Source organism: Chelmon rostratus, chromosome 3, assembly GCF_017976325.1.
Source record: "Chelmon rostratus isolate fCheRos1 chromosome 3, fCheRos1.pri, whole genome shotgun sequence".
NCBI classification, from domain to species: Eukaryota; Metazoa; Chordata; class Actinopteri; order Chaetodontiformes; family Chaetodontidae; genus Chelmon; species Chelmon rostratus.
This window is the reverse complement of record NC_055660.1, coordinates 23,638,124-23,659,790: the sequence shown is the minus strand read 5'-3', so window position 1 is coordinate 23,659,790 and position 21,667 is coordinate 23,638,124. Positions and strand designations below refer to the sequence as shown.

General features: G+C 43.8%; 1 protein-coding gene across 1 annotated transcript; it reads right to left on the bottom strand.

The window, feature by feature from the left end:
* Positions 1-11,256: 11,256 nt before the first annotated feature.
* Positions 11,257-21,250, bottom strand: LOC121604028. The gene is made up of 2 exons (XM_041933406.1): positions 20,915-21,250; positions 11,257-15,163 (listed from the first exon to the last, which is right to left on the bottom strand). The coding sequence occupies exon 2, from the start codon at positions 14,607-14,609 to the stop codon at positions 12,738-12,740; it is 1,872 nt and encodes a 623-aa protein (XP_041789340.1). The 5' UTR covers positions 14,610-15,163; positions 20,915-21,250; the 3' UTR covers positions 11,257-12,737.
* Between the last annotated feature and the right edge of the window lie 417 nt (positions 21,251-21,667).

Genomic DNA, 21,667 nt, shown 5'->3' with positions numbered 1-21,667 from the left:
TCATAATGCCGCAGTTGTAATTATTTTTATTTCTTGTGTTGCTTATGACTTAGGGATTTCTTGAGGCTGTTGATACAAACATAAGGTCCACTGGTTAGTATTAAATTGAGGCTTCAGTTTATTATAATTATTTGTAAAGCTGATATGAACTCTTTGTGAGTCAGCTGGGAAGTAGGGAGTGACTGAATCTACAGCTGAACCTCTGGATACAACAGAAATGAACCACTAGGTGGAGCCAAACTCAAACACAATGTTTGTCCCATTTCACTCATCCCGGTTCCATGTAAAGACAAACAATTGGTTTATCCATCAGTCAAACATCAGGTCTATTCAGGAGCGACCTTTGTTTTGTCCAACCTCACGCGAGTTAAGATGAAATCTTTGTGGGAACAGGATGTTGCTGCAGCAGTTAAAGAAACTCGACTGAGATGGGAATAAAACATGAGCACCAACAGAATCATTGTGACTTCAGAGCAGCAGCTAATAGAGAGTGAGAAGGGAGTCAGGCCAACAGGCTGGTCTCCTGCCTCTGCCCCCTGATGAAGCACTTCTAAACACTGTGGGAGGTTCAGTGTGTGTGTGTGTGTGTGTGCATGTGGTGTGAGGTTGTGACCTGTCTGGCCATATTATCAGAGCTCTAATTTCCATATTTTGAACACACTTGTCTCCACTCACACTCTTTACCCCCTTCACTGTTACTAAGAGCTCAGTGCAAATGGTCTCTGACTGTGTGTGTATGTGTTGCTGATCCAGGGACATATTCTTTAACTTTCATTTCCTCTCCTCTGCTTATCCTTTTAAACCATGTTTTCCTCTACACTCTCCGGTTCTGCTGCCGTCACAGCACTGCTGCTCATCTGTTTGCCTGTACGTGCAGTGTGTGGTGTTGAGTAATGATTTGTTCCGTTTATCTGCATCAAACGGCAAACAGACCCATCTTGTTTGTGACTGCCTGTTGTTGTTTTGACTGCCACACTGTCACCACCTGTGCAGAATGTCACAGTGATACTTTCGGCAGGTGATATTTAGACTCTGTGTGTGTGTGTGTGTGTGTGTGTGTGTGTGTGTGTGTGTGTGTGTTAGCTCACAGCTAAAGCAACAGAAATATATCAGACATGATTTTTTTCCCAGGGGGCAGAGTCGTCTCTTTCTCCTCACTTGTGGTTGTGGTTTCTCGCTGCCCTCCTCTGCTCTGGGACCTCGTGGCTGATTGATTCTGAATGAGTTCCACTGTGTTCGGGGCCACTCCAGGCCACTTTCCTGACATGAACTTACAAACTGTTCAATCGATAGGCTGACTAACATCCAGTCAACTGATATCATGTGAGAGCAGAATATAAATTAGTCTCAGTTCACCTCACGTTGACTCTCAGAGGATTCACTCTGAGCCCCTGAAATTAGCTTGACATGATTCGTGTTTCATGGAGCATTTGTTCTTTTTAATGGCAGGAATTAGGCCTGCAGCAAAACTCATCAGTAGTTTGGTTTAGTAGTAGATGCAAGTAATAGTCTGCATGGGATCAAATGTTTGGAGAGGTTCCATGTGAATATGGAAATGTTTAGTGAGTGGGCACCATCCAACAATTTCAACATCTTCCGCTTCACTCTCACATAAAGGTATAAAGTGCCTAAAAATAGTAATTAAAAATGTTTGGTGAGCAATTGAGAATAACATTTGGTTAAGCAGCAACGCAGTAAGATTTAGAAAGCACTCCAGGAGAACGTGTAGGACTTCCTAATCTTTGAAATTTGTTATTTTAACAACAGAAAATGTGCAGAACTTTGTATCAAAATAGACATGGCTCATGCTGATTTTTTGTCTGCCTGGAAATATTTGTGCTTTGTATGAGGATGGATTGTACCTATTTCAAGTGAGGAAGACTAGACAGTGAGGGCCATTTGAGTTGAGCATGTTGCTGCAGTTCCAGATATCAGTCAAATATGAGCAGGGTCAGGGTTTATATGTGGACTTATCACATAAATCATTTTGCATGATATGCTGAGTTACTGTGGTTAATATCAATACCAATTTGGAAGTTCTAAAAAAAAATGGCCCCCCTCCCAAAATATATGATAAAATTATATGTTGTTTAATTTTAACTTTTTTCTTGTCTTCTAGCAGATATCAAATACTAAATCCAGTGAAGTCTGGATGGGATTCATTGCAGGAGTGTGAAGAAAAGTGTGCTGAACTGAAAATGGTAAAAATGGGGCAAAATCTCTGTATGCTGAAAGAGATGTGGCCTTTTGCAGCTGAAAATCCAGGGAAGAATAATTTTGGTTCCAGTCCTTTCTTTTTTAAGATATCTGCCCAACACACACACACACACACACAGAAAATGTGACTGACAACACTAGCTACCTTGTGATAGAGGTGATTATATGGCTGCTTGCCATGTCACAGTGTGTATGACAGACTGAAACATGCAGGGATAGTTTTAGGCTAGGGTGTAAGTTTTCATGCAGTCACACAATTATCATTTTGTTCATTTAATTTAATCTCTAATTATTTGCTGCTGATCAAGAGACAACAAATCCGGAGGAATATGTGCGCTCTTGTCCTGTGTGGTCTTTTATAGAAACACTGCTCTAATGTACAGATTTTCTTTGTAAAATGTATTTAGGCCTTCATCAGAATAAGCTTAATGGAAAAAAATCCCACTAAAAAGACATTTACGTACTTTGAGTTGCACCTTCAATATCAGGGTGTCAATCGATGTTTGGCAGCTGGCTTGTTCGTATCATAGTTTACTGAACGGGGCTGAAGGGCCTCTAGATAAGGTGTTAACATTTCTTGGTCAAAGTCAAACACAAAGAGATGTAAACTGACTACAAAGGGACACAAAACCACCACAGAGAGACGCAAAACAGCTGCAAAGAAACACAGACCCGCTGCAAAGGGAAGCAAACTGCCCGCAAAGAGACACAAAACAACTACAATGACAAACAAAACTTTGTCACCAAATGGCTGCAGGCTCTTTGGAAATACAAATGGCAGGAATTAATTGATACCGTTTTGGATTAGAATGTCTAAAGTTGTTTACACATTCATTACACTGAATAAACCGTGTCACTATAAATAATGTAGTTTGTTATTGCAGAGAGCCAGAGCTTTCAATCTGAGCCTTAACACATTTTTGTAGATGCTACAATTGTGGCCTTCTTCTTTAGAACTGTGCCGAGGTCGACCCACAATTCAAATGTCTCTAAAGCTGCCCCCGTCAGCAGTGTGTCACACACACACACAGAGTGACACACTTATACATTTAGTCTAAATCCCTCCATACAGACAGCTGTGCACGAAGTCACGCGTCACTAACTCCACCTCATTGTGTCAGTACTGTACATGAGTTGCATGTCTCCTGTTCACTCAACTGAGACTAATAACCAACGACTAATCACATATTAGTGTGTGTGTGTGTTTGCGTGTGTGTGGGTGTGTGCCTGTGTGTTTTCTTGCATGTGAGGCAGAAGCCACTATGTGCGTGTGTTTACAGTAAAATGTAAGCATGTGATGGGAGCAAGTTCATGTTAAGTGTGTGTGTGTGTGTGTGTGTGTGTGTGTGTGTGTGTCTCGTATGTGCCTGTGCAGTCACGCACAGATACAGTAGGTCAGTGGCAGAAGATTTGCTGGCATGCTCATGTAAACATCTTTCTAATGCCTAATGTATATTCTCTTGTCTGTGTGTGTGTGTGTGTGTGTGTGTGTGTCAGGTCTGTGGTGTAACAGTAGACAGATGGGAGAAATGGCTGAGACTAATCTAAAGGGGTTAATCCACTTAATAACCACCACGAAGGACTGCAGGTTACCTCACTCGCCACAGCTCCAGCATGTTGTTTGTCTGTCAGGCTGCTGGAGCTCCTGTAATGTTGGCTTACATGGAAAATGCCAACTGTGCAATATTCCTGATGGAACAGCTTCAGCTGTGTGTGTAACGTATCTGCAGGAGAGCATCAGCTTCAGATAGATCCGTATGATGAAGGATAAATTCGGATTTTTAAAAAATCTCTTAATGCAATACTCACACACCCATATGTACGTCTCTGTAATCATTTGTCCTCTTCATCCTGGGCCTGAAGAGATCCCTTAATAATAATTTCAATAAGTGATGGGGGAGGGGATCCAGAGCCCTTGTTCTGTGTAAAAATGCATTCTGAAATACAGTATATATGAAGATAATATGAGGCTTCATCACTCTGCTTTAGCCAAATCAAGTGGATAACCTCCAAATGTACACGCCTCTTGCAACAAAATCCCGGTGTGTGTGTCCTTGCTGAGCGCAGCAGCACAGTGGAGGGATCATAACAAATTAGCTTAGCTGGAAGGAAGGATGAGGATTTTCTTCTTTCATCTTATTTCAAACTGAAAAATATGCACGCCTTTAACTGCAAAGTTGATGAGGAGAAAATGTCATTTATAATGGGTGAAAGGTGTTTCACTCGACATCAATGAGCTACATGAGCAGAAATAGTCCATGAGTGTCCCTCCTGATCCTTTAAAGAACAGCTAATGGACAGAGCGGGCTAAATGAGTGTAGATACTACAACAAAAGCGTACTCCTCTACCACTGCATGGTTATTTTTATTTTTTAAAATAACTGTCCATTCATAAATGCTTTATTAAGAATGAACAGGTTTTTATTACAAACAGCATATGAGCCCTTGTTGCCTGTAAAGTGCTACCAGAGTGTCTTATAAAGGCAGGTAGTCTACTTCCTCTCCGTGTTTAATTAACTTTATTGATCTCCAGTGATGCTCCAGTTAAAATATTTATGGAACAATGCGGCAGCTTGGATTTGAAACTGGCCACTTGAGCTCTTGCTTTCAGGGGCCATTAGTGTTCCTCTGGTGTCAGTAAAATATTTGCACTGTACACAAACTGCTCATGAATCTGAATCTTTTTACGGGAACGTACGGGAGAGACATTCATGACACCTGAGTCAGAGTTCTCCAGCAGTTAGTGGGAAATTTTGGTGTCAGGCCTGAATCAGTGCTCATGATTACATCACATGGCTGGACTGAACATTGCATAGATTAGACAGCTAGACGGTTAGATAGAGAGGAATAGCTCCTCGGGAATAGTTTGACGTTTGGGGAAAAAGGCCTTTCTTCTTTCTTGCTGATGGTGAGATGAGAGCACTGATACCATTCTCACATCTGCATGGTAGATCCGGAGCTTGCAGCCAGTTAGCTTAGCTTAGCATAAAGACTGGAAACGGGGGTTAGCCTGACTCTATCCAACGGTAACAAAATTGGCCTTACCTGCACATATAAGAGCTAAAATGTTGTTTGTTAATTCCTTCTAAAAGACACATTGTGGCTTTACGAGGGGATTATATTCTGGACTATCCCTTGGATGGGTGCAGTGGCTACCTGGAGTCTAGCTTCATGTGTAGCGTACATACCTGAGAGTGATGTCAATCATGTATCATCATCTCAACTCTCAACTCTCAGCAAGAAAGCAAATAAGCATATTTCCACAAATATCTAACTATTCTCTTGATCTTTGAAAGAACTGAGATTGGATTGATAAAAATATCTAGATATATTATAATCAATGTAGAATCCCCTTGGCAATGGGCTCTGGGCTGGAACTGAACTCGGGCCACTCCGGGAAGGACGCAGCCTTAGCTCACTCGCTGCAACAATGATCCATGTTTCAGTTGATTGCTAAAATAAATTGCTAAAATGTAACTTTTTTTTTTATTTAAACAATATATTTATTGAAGTTTTGTGCAGATATATCAAGGTTACACACACATATTTAACGGTAAACAAACAAATAAACAGACATTAGGTACATTCAAAATCAGCATTTGAGTCCATGAGGTGAAAGAAGAAATAGAAAAGAAAAATAAAGTGCAGCTCATGATTGTGGTCCTGTACTGGGAGTAGTTATGTTGTCCCAGTTTCACTCAGCAAGTTAGACAAATCTTTGTTCTTGATATACCAAATATAACCCCCCCCCCCCACACACACACACACTTTCTGAAACATTTCTTGCTTATCTTTTAAAGTATACGTAATTTTTTCCAATGGCAAACATAAAGACAATTCTTTGAACCACTGCCCAATGCTTGGTTTGCCGATCTTCTTCCACGACAGAGCTATCACTGCCTTAGCTTGTAATATTCCTATATTTATGAAGAGCTTTTGACAGCTATCTATGTTCAGACCTGTAGGATATAAGCCCAGAAGAAATCATTTAGGTTCCATATCTTACTCTATTGATAATACCTCTTCCCAAAATTCATTTACTTTTGTACAGGACCATAGACATCTGTTGCATAAATCAGGTATCTGCATGTTAAATTTATTAAGTCTTTCTGGTGTAATGTACACCCTCATTAGCCAATTAAATTGTCGTAATTTTAGACGTGTGTTACTCGTCTCTGATTGGGCTGTGCTCCATTGTTCCACTGTCAGTTCCTCCTGCAAATCAGAGCTAAGCATTAAGCTTAGCAGTCGAGTTATCAGGAGATGCTGCCAACAGCAAGTTATATAATTTAGATATCATACCTTTACCAAAAGGGTTTATAGATAGGATATTCTCTAATGTGGATAAAATGTAGCTTTTATCAATTATTATTTATTTAGAATAAATAAATACATGCCTGTAAAAATGGATAATTATGTAATATATGCTACACAAAGCTGCTGTGCAGGAACAGCCAACAAATAAAGACTCAGCGTCCTGACAAATTCAACAGGAAGATGATGCCTCTGTACACACACACATAGGCCAACAGACTACTTCCTGTAGCACAAGGGCACAAGATATGGTAATGAGACCCAAGGGTGGTTTAGTATTGCATAACATGTAGCTGATTCATCTCCCTTGCACGCACACACACACACACACACACACACACACACACACACACATATACACGCATACGCAGTTATTCCTGCTGGCCTACTTTCATTTCGAAAGTGCACAACTTTCTTGTGGCCTATTTTTACGTTGTGATGTAAATGCATTTGAATGTGTGTGCGTGTGTGTCTGTCACTGAAGTTGGCAGTCCTTAAATCATTGTCGTACACACATCTGCAGCGGTACACATACACACTCGTTCAGACGTTCACTGACCTATTTTACAGTGCTGTGTAGGACAGAGGCTGCAGGGACTGAATGGGTCATGGCAGGCAACATAACTCTCTCCTGAACCGCGGCCAACCAAGCATGTTCAACAGAGGAGTCCTTTTTCCCCCTCGTTCTGTTTCCTTTTTAAGGCTTCCTGCAGGCATGTACTGAATCCGAGGCCCGTTTCTGATGGTGGCAATAAAGTACGCAGCATATATAACATTGCCAGCGTTACTAAACTTCTACTAATATAGGAACATACACTAATACTAAAAATCATGTCCTGCAGAAATATAGAGCTGCTTTAAGTAAAAAGAAATTACAAAAGCACACATGAAGTGATCGCAGTGGCATGTTTTTATTGAAACGATTACAATAATGACAGGAAATGGATGAAAATTCAAAAGAGGTAGCTGAGGTTCATCAATAGCTCTAATAAACCACACTGAGAGAACTTAAATGCAAAGGGTTAAATAATTGATTAACTGTAGTTATTTATTCTTTAAGTGGAGAGCTTCTCAGGGACCATCCTTCATGTGTCTTCATGTGTGTTTTTCCAGCAGCACACCAGCACCACTTTCTATACTGACTGAGCCTAATCAAGTCCACACTTCCATTTTCCTTTCAGTGCATGCTGGTGCTAACAAGCTAGTAATGTTTTTTATTCAATATGATCGACTGAGAGACTGTTTGCAAATATTTTCTTTTCAGATCAGAAGACACAAAACCATTGAGAAGCTGTGAAGTTAATGTTTAAAGCTGTGTCAGTTTAGCCTCATTGCACAATGAGTTTATGCAGCATGAAGCCTGAGTGTAAGCCTGTATATCCTGTGTGTGTGAGTGTGTGTGTGTGTGTGTGTGTGTGTGTGTGTGTGTGCGTGTTGACAATCGGCCGAAGTGACTCAAAACTGAAAAACCGAGATGTGAACACGCACTCATACGTACAAACACACAGTCTAACACATTCCTCAGCCTCATCATCGTTACCCCATCGCTGCCTCTCCCTTTGCTGCTGACCTACATACTGCAGCATCCCAGTTACATAACCAGCCAGGGCTGTTGATCACTGCAGGCAGCACAGGGCCAACACCCCCCTCTCACACACACTCGCACACACACACAGCCGCTCCTCGCTATGAACTTACCAGCTTTCATTAACTTCCTAACACAGTAGGAAGTTAAAATCCACAGTCCTCTGCACGAACCGGAGAGACAGGTGGATTTAAATGGTGTGTGTGGGCAAACACTGAGGCAGAAATCCAAATGAGGTCAAACTAACATGTCTAGAGTTTGTATGTGAAGGAAAGCTGGCAGCTGCTAATGTCATGCGTCACTGTCTACCTCAAAGGTACAAATTTCCATATGGCAAAAATATCTCCACAACCAAGCTCCACTTAGTAAAACAATTAGAGTAACACTCGATCTTTGATAAGAGGCCGCTAAAACTCAACAGGAGCCCGTAAAAATAACAAGAATGATGGGAGCAGTTATGATCATATGAGAATGTCATGGAGCTTTCCAACAGATAATACTGCAAGGGATTAATCAATCCATGTGTGTCGTTTTTTATAAATGTCAGCTTCATGCAAACTGATACGTCAATGTAACCCGTGAGTGTGTGTGTGTGTGTGTGTGTATGTGTGTGTGTGTATGTGTGTGTGTGTGCGTGCCACTGACCTGCTCCCTCAGGCAGCAACAAGAGAGAGCTTCTTTCTGAGTAGTTTGCTCAAGTTTACACTGTAGAGGCATGTGACGTAACCCTCCCTCTTTCCTTCCTCCTCTCTCTCTCTCTGTCAGCCCTTTATTCTAAATAACCCCCCCCCCTTCTTTCTCTCTCTCTCTCTCTCTCTCCTCACCCCCTCCTCCATTCTCTCCTATCCCTCCTCACTGACCTACTTTTACTACTGGCCCGTTTTCACAAGCCTCCGCACAATACAAAGCAGCTTTAACAGCTCGAAGATGGGCTGGGGAAAGAAGGGGGATGAGTGAGAGGGAGAACAAGGGATACTGGGGGGGTGGGGGGTGGGAGATAGGATAAGGAAAGGAGGGTGTTCTACAAAGCACTTCAGTTTTGTCAGGAATGTCACTTTCTTATGACTGGCTGGTGGGTGGCATGGAGGGCAGAAGTGAAAACACACGGGGAGTGTTTTATTCCTGATGAAAACCCGGAATAAACGCTCAGCGGGTCGATCTGTGGTCAGCTTCTTCCACACACGTACATCCTTCCTCTAACTATCTGAAACTGAGACGCGGGAACAAGCTAGTGTTTCTGTCCGCGACATGTGCTGTGGATGCATTTCATTCGGGTCACATAATCTCACCATGTGAGACTCTGATAACAGAGCAAACAGCGTTTAAGTGTTTTAATTGTTTACATTCAGACCAGACGAGAGCTGGTGTCCGCAGATTCTCAAGAAACTTGGGTGTTTCCTTGAAATTGCAACACCTCTGTATCTGATAGGCTGTCATTCCTGTAATGGCTCTTATGTAACCCTCGTCAGTGGCACGCTCTGCCCATGCCAACTTGTTGTTCCCATTAGCTATTGCTCCATTAACGGCAGGGTCAGATGGAGGCTGCCACACTCTGTTCGCGGTCTGACGCAGTTTTCTCCCAAGGCAGTTGTGTAACTTGTTTTTGCTTGTCGCACTCCGATACGTTCTGGGATTTTTCCTCTCTTCTTTTGTCCAAGTAAAGCACATCTGTTGAAGTTATGGCCCATGGCATTGAGCAATTCTGGACTACATCAGCAGCAGAAAGCTAAATATGTAACTTTGCTTGTGTGTAACTACTTGATGAAACACTACCCAACATGCAGTTTTAAAGGCTTTCTTCAAGTTGGGTTACTGTAAAAGGAGGCAGTTTGCTCATGCTTTTATTTTAGACTGGTTCAAGCATCTTCCTGATGATCTTGAATGCACCCTAACTTCAGCACTTTCAAATCTAAATTAAACTCTGCTGTTTTCTTCTCCTTTTTATTCATCAAAGGAGAATTAATTGTTTTGTTTTGGCCATATGAGAGCCGCTGAACAAGCTGTTAATGCAGCAGTGATGTTCATCACAGTATAAAGTTGCTGCAAAGGTGTTCAAAAACAGCTGCCTATTTGAACACTCAGCAGATACATGGCGTTCAGTTGGAGTTGTGTTCGGTGCCAACCCGCTGCTGCTAAATACTGACCTATACTTGCAAGCTAGTCGCTAACTTTGTCTGCTGTTTGATGCTGTTTGGGTGATGAACGCTGGATTTTTCAGTTATTTTAGCTGGGAAGGTAAATGAGAGCAGTGAGAGTGAACCAAAACAGGAATGTCAAAACAATGAGCTTAAAGATGCTAAAAAAAGCTCATAAAAGCTGAGGGGAACTGTGGAGTTGGTGCATCTTTATAACTTTCACATTCACGTTCACATTGCACATAATCTATTGTTGCACAGAAATATTCATCCGTGCAGCTTTAATTTTCTCTATTTCTTCCAATATGTTATTTTGGGAGTTTATTTCTGCACTTTAAATATACCACTCCTGCATTTCTTTGCCTCATGCAAAGCTCTTTAAATGGACCCCTGTGACTTGTTTTGTCCTGCGCACATCCAGTTCATATTTTATATTTTCGGCTTGAACTAACTACTTGACCAAGTTTATTTAACTTTTTTTTTTTTTTTACTTTTTACGTCCACTGAATACACCCTTGTGAGCCTGTTTGTAAAATATGAAGTGCACACTGTGGTTTTTATTGCAGGCATGTGTATTTTGTGACTGTCAGTATAAATATGTTAGATGAATATTAGTTTAGCCAACAGATTCCCTCCTGTAGTGCAGCACCACACAGTCTGTGTGCTGTTTGGATTTTTTCATTCCAGTGAATCTCTGCCAGTAGGCGGCATTAAGCGATGACGCGGTGAACTGGCGAAGTTTTTCTGGCCGTGTCGGCTCACACTGAGCTGTACTGGCAGACTGGGATGTTGCTGTCTGTGAACTGTGAATCAGCTAGTTGGTCTTCTGCTAGAAAAAGGCTGATCTGGGTGTGTGTGTCACTTTTATGTCATATTTCATAAAAAGAGACATTCCGAAATTCAACAACTTTTTATTTTTTCCCCATTTTAAATCTTTCACAATCAAAAATGAGTGTTTTTATAACCATTTTGCATATCCACATGAAGTATAGCAATACATAATCACTTCTGGACAAGCCTTATTCAGTTTTTTTTTTTTTTTTTTCCCCATTTTCGGAAAGCCTTTAGGCAAACAACAAAGGTTATACGGTAACACAGAGTACAAATGGTAACTGGGGAAAAGGGCAGCATGGGTAAATACACAGCACAACCAGGAAGAGCATAGAGCAAAATGACACAACAGGGTGACAGAAAATTACACATAGTAATAGCCAAAATAATAACAGAATATAATAGAAAATAACAATATTAATAAAATAATAATAAAATAATGACAGCAGTATACAAGAGATAGACAACTTTACATTTATACATAGTGGCCAGAGGCAGGCACCAGGAAGTGAAACAGTTAAACTCGTACAGACTGTATGAGCTACCTAAAACAACTCAGTGCGGAGGTGAGTGGGATCGTTAAGACATCGGTCAAAGTGGGGACGAGGGACAACACAATAAAGAGGCACCTTATGAAGAGAGAGCAGCTTTGCTGGTTTGGAGAGCCATTTTGTCTATTAGACAGACCGTTTTTGTCTGGAAATGAAAATGTATTGATTTTTGTCAGACGGCTGGCAAACGAGGCTTGCCTTGTGCTTGTCAGGTTTTGCCAACAGCAATGTGTGACTGCATAGCCTTGACTGATATGCGTGTAACTGGCCTTGACCATTCTGACAGCTCTGAGTGAGCTCAGATCACTAGAATGAGGCCCCCGATCTGATCCGTAAATCTGAAAAAAATTGTACTTTTTTTCTTTTTTACAAGTTGTGGCTCATACTTTTAGTTAAAAGAAAATCTTTGAGGCATTTTCTAGACAAAAGGGAACTGTACAAGGTGTCTCAACAAGAACAAACTTTTAAGTCTATGACTTCCGCATCCCACTGCTTTATTTTTTGTTGTTTTTGCCACATTTTTCTTCTTAAAATATATATTCCATATATGCAAATTTATATGTCACAGTAATATACAATCTAAGTGCTTCAGAAGTGAAGGGGATTTGAGTGCAGTTGGTAAGAGGGTTGAAAAGGTACAGATGTGTTCAGAGGGAGGAAGAATGTAACTCTTTGCCAAAAAGGGAGAAGCTGAAGGAAGGAGGTGTATTCTTTGGTCAAAGGAATGTTCCCATAATGCCACAATAAACGCTGGCCAGCCACCCAGGCAGTTTACAATAATGAATAATTGACTAATGTTTGAATTCTCCACAGAGGAAATATCCCAGACTCCAGCTCTGGAGAGTTTCATTCTGTTCCCTCCCTCGTTTAGTGATCTATTATTTTAATTGGAGGGAAAGGTGGGAGGTAGGAGTAAAGAGAGTAAAGGGATGGGGAACAGGTGACACAGTGAAACTTTATGGTGAAATCACATCCTAACAACAGCTCACACAGATCACTGGCTTCTTCTCTGTCTTGTAGGGTGGCGATGTGAATCGTAGTCGTCTGTGTGTTGTAGACAACAAAGAGGTGACAGGAAAATGCTCAGGCAGCCCCCGTTTGTCCTTAATCTCGCCTCTTATTACGCCCACCTCTGCTGCTGCTGGACCCTTTCTTCCCTCCCTCCTTTTTAGCCTCCACCCTCTCGCTCACTTGAGGCTTGACCTCTACAGCATACTCAGTCTCATTCTCCGCCTCTTTGCTCTCCCCATTGACTTGGGTGCTGTGAGGGTTGCTGGGTAGAGCTAAGTAAGGGTGCTGTGGCAAATTGGGAGAGGGGGACATGGAGGTGTTGACCGGTCCCTCCCCATGCACTCCTGCTGCCCCATTGGACAGAGCTCTGTACTTGAGGCGGAGCTTGTGGGGCAGGGCAGTGCCTTTGACCTCAGCTTGGAACTCGCTTTGCGAACCGGCAGCTCCCGCCGCCTTCTGGTGGTAGCTGCTGATGTCTGAGGAGGACGAGGAGGGGGACTCATCATCCGTGGTGCCCTCCTTGTCAGAGCTACGAGGGTCCCCATCACTGGATGAGGTGTCTTTAGTGGAAGAGTTCTCTTGGTAGAAACCGTTGGCTCGGGGGCCTCCCTCGTAGGTGAGCACCGGGGGCTCTTCGTCCAGTGTGTTGAGGTAGCTGTTGTGCTGTGGGAAGGAGGACTTGCCCTCCTCAGTGTTGTGAATCAGATCTGGGGCAAAGGGGTTCTGGTGGCTTTCTGCATGCTGAAGACTGCCCTCCTGACCTTGGTAACTATAGTGCCCATGATGGTTCTCATGGGGTTGTTGTCCGTTGGCATTGTACCTTTGCTGCAGCTCTTCTGCTGACTCAGCATGACCATTAGTGTATTCATACTGAGGTGAGTCCATGGTCTTTGTCCTCTCTAGCTTCTCAGCGACTTCTTTGATGGTCACTGAGCAGTCAGAGAACTTGGATGCCGAGGTGTGCTGGTCTTGCTTCAGTGGTCTGCTCTCCTGGGACTGCTGGTCCTCTGGCCTCTGGTTCTCCACGGGGTAACAGCCACTGCTGGAGCGGTACAAGATGACACTCCTCTGTGCAGAGGTGGCCTTAGCGGTAGTGGAAGCCTCTATGTGGCACGGCTGCTGCTGTTGGTGGTGCTGGTAATCCATGGCACTTTCAGCCAATGGGGTGTTCTGCTGGTGAGGAGAAACCAGAGCAGTGTGGTTGCCATGGTAAGCCCCACTTGCCATACCATTGGGCAACCCATTAGCAACAGGAATCCCATTGTTTTCCAGTCTGGCCATCTCCATACTTGAGGGCTCCGTCTTTATGCTGTAGCCCATGGGTTCTGGGCTGTCTCTGGAGGAGCCGTCAGACATGTCAGAGATGGAGCCCCGGGGAGAGTAACTGTGGAGCGTGGCGTGGCGGTCGCCACGGCTCGACTGTTCAGTTTCAGATGAGTCGGAGTTCAGCATCACCTGGGATGCACTGGAGTAGCCGCTGCTTGAGAGGTAGGCGTTACTATTTGGGGTGCCATTGGTGCTGCTCCCATTGCTACTAGCGTTAACACCCGCAGCACTGTTGGAGATCTGTTGACTCTTCTCCATGTAGGAGGATGTGCTGATGAGGCCAAAGCGCAACTTGAGCTGAAGGAGCTCGGTTTTTAGACGAACGTTCTCCTCATTCAGCGCCATGACCCGGTTCTCTAGCACCATGTCATTAAGGCGACGCTTTTCTCTTGAGCGCTTGGCTGCTTCGTTGTTCTTCCTTCGTTTTTCCCAATAGCAGGCGTCTTTCTTCTCATCAGAAATAAACTCTCGCTTGCGACGGCAGGTCACAGTAGGCTTGGAACCTTTAGCCTGGCGGCTGACCCGCACTCCGCCTTCAGGACCAGGGGATGGGAGGCTCCCGCTGTAGTTAGAAAAATTGTCTACCTCCATGGCATTTTTGTTGCTGGTGGATGGGATGTGTAGACTCAGGCTTTCCATTTCTTCCCAGCTAGGGGCCAGAGTGTAACTCTGGCGAAGGGCAAAGGGGGGGGAGGGAAAAGATGTAAAACTATATGAGCCTTCTGCTTTGTCACTAAGGAGCTTGACCTATGTTGCAGGATCTGCAAAAACTTCTTGATGAGGTATTTGTGCTCCTCGAAGGGATAGCCTCATTGATTTCTGTTGCTTATCTTTCAAGATTAAAACGTTCAAGTGTCCAAATTAGCCAAGAAGATTAAAAAGAGGTGGAATTCAACAAAAACCTCAGACATTGAACTAGTGTTCTGAACAAGGTACCTATAAAAAGAAACAAGCTTGTATTTTGAGCAACGAGTCTTCCAGCTGTCTTGGCAAATAGTTCAAAGCAGTCTCTGGAGTCTCGCTGGGGGTGATTTTGAGTTTATCTGCGTCTTCCTCAGTCTTCAGCAGAGTTGTGATGCCTGTCAGGCCGTTGCCCTGCTTCCCTCAGTGTCTCACAGAGGATGTAGGTCAGTCCGTCTACTTCGGGGCTCCCTGAGGATCCAGCTACAGTGCTGCTGTTTGCTGACCACTAACTGGGTTATGGAGAGAGAGGGAGGGGAAGAGAGGGAGAGAGAGAGAGAGAGAGATTTAAAAACCACTGTAGTTCATTGTGTCATAAACAAACAAATAAATAAATAAATAAATAAACACACACACACACACACACACACACACACACACACACACACACACTTCAGTCAGGTCAAATTAAATTTAGAACTGTAGAACAAAGCTTTAATGCGGGTCCCTTGAGTGTAATCTTTAAGGCTCGAGATCAATACACAGGCTGTTTATTGCAATTCAACCTGTGCCAGAAATCTATGACATTACCCCCACAGTTACATAATGTTTGTCTTTGTCTTTGTTTCCTTGGCTTCACAGAGAAAAGGAGGGCGGATGCAGAGTCTAAGTAGCAGCACGCACATGAGTACACGGGGCTGTGGCTGGGACTAAGCATACTGTACAGTATGTGCTACTGCTGCTGCTGCCGCTGCTGCTGCTGCTGCTGCTGCTGCAGAGCTCTTGCGTAAGACAGGACGCTCACATAACAAGGAGCAGGCTGACCTGGTGCCGGCTCTGCAGACTGACAGATAAAGGGCTGAAGAAGGCAGCGAATGGACAGATGCACTCAATCACAACACTTGACATATAGTACTGTCATAATAGTATAGTATATAATGAAGCAAATTAGGTGCAATTCTAATTTATGCTTTTAGATTTCATTTCCTAAAATGCATCATAAGGGACGAAAATCAGAATTGTGCAATTTGGATTCAATTTATGAGAATGGGCATACATCTGTGTTGGGCTGCAAGTGTGTGTCTTGGGGGGGGCGCGCTCTCACGGTCAATGTCTCAGTTTCTCTGGTAGCGTCACACTGTCTGAAATTACACAACAAGCTGCTGCACTTCCCCATGCAGTGTTAACATCGTAGCTTTACAGGAAGCCTTGCCCACCCAGCATGTCTTGCGCCATGAAGTCAACAACAACACTGAATGCAGCACGGATGGATGTTGCCGGCAGTCCAGTGTTATGTAATAAGTAGATATGCTCTTGTTTTAGGCCTGATTCCTCTGATTCTCTCACTGCACAGCATTACACAGTCGATATGCAGCAATTAATAACACGTCATTACACTGAGCCCTGGAGTCCATTACAAACATGAAAACATCTTTTTATGACACAGACACACACACACACACACACACACACACACACACACACACACACACACACACACACACACAAAGAGGGAATGTAATAAACTAGGTCACTGTGCCTGTGGGTTACAATGACTCCTCTGGAGCCGCTTTTCATTCGCTATGCTGGAATTAAACGTAGCATAAATATGAACTTTTATCATCATCACATGCCTCATCTTTCCTGTTACCACAATGTTTTCAGGGAACCCAGTTTCTATATAAATACTGGATCTGGACTCAGTGAAGCACAATTACAGTTTGGTGGAAGTAGTTTAAAGGAATTTAACTTGAATCCTAGCAGTCTCACCACAGTGCAGTCAGTCTGTGGTTTTTAATTGTCAAGAAACTTTTTTGCAGACTTACAAATCCTGAATATTGAAATCAAACAAAAAGATCAAATTCGCAAATACCATATTGATACAGGAGTAACATTAAGAATTTGAGTTGTGCTATTGAAGCAGCAGGGACTGGATACATGCAGACTATTTCCTATTTGTTGAGGTGAGGTCATATGTAACTAACCCACCATAAGCTCAAACTGTTTCATTTTGAGAGTTAAACTTTGACAGTCTAGCATGCAAAGGTGGAACCGGACAAGAGACAGTGTGTTGGGACTTTGGAGTTTTTCTGAGGAAACAGCATGCAGCTCCTAATCCCTACGCTCCCATGTTGGTCTTACTGTATGTTCTCACTGCATAGTCGTTGCTGGACTATGAGACCAGAACCTGAACAAAGAAGCTCCACTGACTGTTCCCATTACTGAAACTGTGATGACGAGGAGGCAACAAACACACTCACATCCCAAAGAGGTTAGAACGAAACCAGCTGAGCAGAACAAAACTGACGCACATTGACCTTTTTTTCACTCGATGCGGTGTACTGTTCCCGTATCACAAACCAATATCTTCATACCATCCAGTCAATGTCACATAACTACTTAATCTAATGTGCATCTTCTCAAGACTGGTTACAACATGTTTCTGCTTTCCCCAGAGTCACTGACCCTGTTGCACGAGCTTACATAAAAAAAAGGAAAAAAAAAACTGCATTCTGACTTTGAAACAGCCTGACTACTTCTCTGAATAATTAACCTTTTATTTACACATGTCTGTTATGTTGTAACTCAGGGGCTGAGTCTAGATATGCTGCAGGCTACTCTCCAAATTACATTTTCCCTTCAGTGCCAAAATAGGGATTTTACTATCTCTTGTTTATCCGTGTCTTTTCTCAAGGAACTGGAGTAAAGCTACGCTGAACAGAAAGGGATTTGGACAGAACTACCAACAGATGTGGAAAAATGTAGGGTCAGTCAGCCACTCCCCCCACCCCCCCAACCCTGAATAATTTTTATAAAGACTTGCAGGGGGAGGAGGGAGGGTACACGAAACAAAGGCAGGCGGGAAGGAAGCACGCATACGTCTGCGCTGTCCCACTGACCTAGAAACGACGCTAAGCAGTAAACACTCCTCCTGTCTTTGACGGTGCGCCATAAAATAGGTCAGTGGGACTGCAAGGGAGGGAGGGCAGGAGAGGGAAAGAGAGTATTAGAGTGCACTCTAAAAATAGAGCGACAGAAAGAGGTGAGGGAGGGAGGAAGCAGGAGAGGGATGGGGTGACAAGAGGAATTCAGTCGGTGGAAATGAGAGGAATTTTACCGAATGGCAAGCAGGAGAAATAAAAGAGACAAACTTGAACACGTCATCTGCTTCAAAATCAGATTATGAAAGCCACAGTGGTTGTCATGCAACATGACCTCCTGTTCACTGTAGAAAACCCTTCAACACCTTTTGCAGCATGTAATAAAATGCATAAGCAGCAGATGAAAGAACGATAGTGAGAGATGGGGAGATGGCATTGACGTCAGAGCACACACCCATCTCTGCAGCCAAATTCACACATAACAGGCTCTCTCTGAGGACTGCATGGGGAGGGGCTGCTGTTGTTGCTCGTAACGTACGTGCTCTGAATTTCTCTTGTTGCGAACCAGAGCTTGTGTAACGCTTGCATATTACATAGCAGCAGAAGCTACAGGTTACTGTACTGCTGTGAATGCCCTCCAAGCTCCTCTTTGACTCTCCTGCCTGTGCATGTTGTGCTCTAAATAAAAGCCAAGGCTAAAGGCTCTTTGTGTATGGGCTACTTTTCCATTAAAAAATATAAATTCACTACAGCTACTGTGCCCAGTTTGTTTTCAGTGTTTTCAGCCCTGGAAAACAGCACTCAGGCAGTTCCCAGGCACTTGACGCTTGGGGAGGAATGCTTCACCTCTGACCTCCTTTGAGGCAAGTTTGAGTAAAACGCATGGCATCCTCTTCCCCTCCTCCATCTTTTAAGTCATCCAACACCACACACGTGGAGGGGCCCCGGCTAGGAGCCTCCATTTTGCCCCACGGCTTTGTGTCAAGAAACAAAACTAAGAGACGGGACTCCAGACATTCCAGGTCAGTTAGCGAGACCTATGGCTGAGTGTCTATAACCATTTCCTTTAAGTAATGTGTGACTAAAAGCACCTCTACCTTAACTAATGATTAGCGACAAAAGACTGAACCCTACAGACAAATGCACATTTTTGAGAGAAGGTTAAAATTTGGTGAAAACTGGGTCAAATATTTGTTTCCAAATAATAAGCATGGCCTTATTCTGAAATGTACAAATCTATACACGCTAAAACATTTGCATAATATTCTGTTAGTGTTTTGAACCTTACTGGGTCAATTGGTGATACGTGACCTACATCTTTTTAAGTGCAGTCTGTGCAGTTCTTCATGCAACATGTTCACATCTGTACTTACAAGTCAAAGGTTTTAGCTACTTAGAGTCAGCAGATTCACAAAGTAAACTCCCTATATTGATGAATAGACAGTAAAGTAGGAAAACTGGGCCAAGCAGCTGTAGTTGCTAAAGTCTGCATGAAGCTGTGGTTCATATTCCTCAGAGTGGTCAAAGTAGTCCACAGCTTGCCCTGTATGCCTCATGTGTCTCCTCGCCCAGATACAGGTTTGACCTATATTCAGAGAGCTGGCTGGGATGGAGCAATGCAGCCGGCTCTCAAACCAGACCAGCTGGCAGCAGGCGGACTAAGAGCTCACCAGGACTCTGCCTGCCTTCGCCAGACAGGGGTTTCCATGCATTGCATCACATCCTGGATGTCTAATTTTGCAACAAAGTCACATCGACATCTCGAAGTTTTGTACCAAACAAAAAAAAGGATTTGTATATCTGGTCCAACCTCACTTCTGCTTTTTCTGCTTTCTCTTGGAGGAGAAAGACTGTGCAGGTTAAAAATATCTCACAGACACTGAGCAGCTGTGTTACATCACTGATGAGAGCATTTCTAAAATACAATTTCCATCCATTCTGACCAGCAGCTGCTTTAAAAATAAGGATTTTGGTGTTAATCTGGGAATGAATGATGGGAAGAAAGCGCAGGGTGTGAACGGGAATCAATTACAGGCCTCTCTGTCCCAGGAGAGAGCTGCTGTTTATTGCTTCTCCCTGCTGTGTGCTGGTTATGTCATACCCTCCAACTCCCTCAAAGCCACGCACTGTGCTTTATTAACACACCTTAGGAGTAAAAAAGAATCACCCGGTGACTCACTTTGAATAAAAATCAGACATTTTGTGCCTGTTTTCTCTTTTGAGCTTGAACATCTATAAATGTGTTAGTGATGTAACCTGGAAACAGAAGTAAATGCTCTGCACATCTGGAGAGAAGGAAGTTTTCTAGATTGGAAAAATCTGCTCATTTCTTTAATAGATGACTGCTGCATTACATGTCGCCCCCCCAGATTCTTTGTAACACTCCCATCATTTTTTATGCAATATTAACTGGCTAGCTATCCAAAACATTATGATTATGACATTCTTAGTATATAATCTATATATCCCTATAACCTTCAATCAATTCAAGCATGAGTTTCAACTACCTTTGTTGAAAATGTGGCTTTACGAGGACATTGCACGGGAATTTGTATTGTAATAGAGGTCATGCTTCAGTCCAGACTGATGTTTGCATGAGCTGAACAGCCACAAAGACGGATTCACATCCACGCAGCTAAGGTGATCTAGTGACCTACATAAATAAAACATACACATACAGACAGTAGCATGCCACGTGCAGCAGCTAATATAGTGCACTGTGTCTGCATTAACCAGACAACACAGCGCGAGCACGGCTACTGCCCCCCATTCCCTGGAAAATACCACCACCACGAGGGGAGTAACCTCGCCTTGACATTGAGCACATAACGTCGGACACGGCCAATCACGTTTTTCCGGTCCAGCTACACCTTTCGAGTCCGTAACAAGGCGAACAAACGAGAGCAAAACCGGCAACGAAGCAGCACGTTAGCCCCCGCTCGCGCCGCGTTCAATGTGACAAAAACAGCCGCAAACGTCCCAAAGTCACGGACGCGCGGAGCTCCCGAGAGCCGCCATGTGAACAATAACCGGCCGCAAGCATCACGTCCTCACCCCGAGCACACACGGCCCGAACAGCCCCGCGTTTACCCGCAGAGAGCCGCGACACAAACAGACAAAGACACACGGCGAAAGGCAGCCTTCCGCTCAGCCACAACATACCTTTCCATGTCCTGGAGGAGGTGGGGAAAAACACTCAGGCTTCCCCCGACACAAAAGCTGTCTCGCTCCGGGTTCCTCCTTTCCTCGTCCTCTTTGACGAAACCTCCCAAAAAAAAAAGGAGAAGAAGAAAAAGAAGCCCGAAAAGTTTTCTTGTCCCGGTCGTGTGGCGCTCCGGTGTGTTGTGGTTGAGTCAGTGGGTCGGGTGGCTGCTGCTCTGGCTCTTGGCTCGGGCTGCCTGTGTGTACTGCGATGCCGGACACTTTGCTCTAGTTTCTCCGGCTCCCTTTCTAGAAATATGTGTTAGTAGGTCAGCGGTTGCATAACAGCTCTTAGGCTGCCTAGTCACGTTTTTGTCCTCTATCCCTCCGCGCCTCTCTCTCTCCCTCCCTCCCTCTCTCTCTCTCTCTCTCTCTCTTTGTGATATCAGCCCGTGTCTTTTTCCTCTCTTCTCCACCCCTCCATCTCCATCTCTCCTCCACCATGCAACGCCATCTCTTTCACGGGAGTGGTTAAGTTAATAACAAGGGCGCCGTGTTACCGAGAGGTCCAATAATAGCATGTAGGGTACCAGCATGTCCTTCCACTGTGCGCGTCCATATTCTCTCATTAGACACGATGCTATATTTTCTCCTGCTGGGTTCATGCTGGAGTTAATGAAGCAAAGACTGAAATAAAAGCTGTAACACTCCTCCCTCCCCCGCCTCCAGCGCTACTGTGGACTTGAACAGATGAAGGACGGCGTTTCAAAACAT

Bases quoted from the DNA above. Each gene is read 5' to 3' on its own strand.
- LOC121604028 (XM_041933406.1), bottom strand. From the start codon at position 14,609: ATGGAAAGCCTGAGTCTACACATCCCATCCACCAGCAACAAAAATGCC.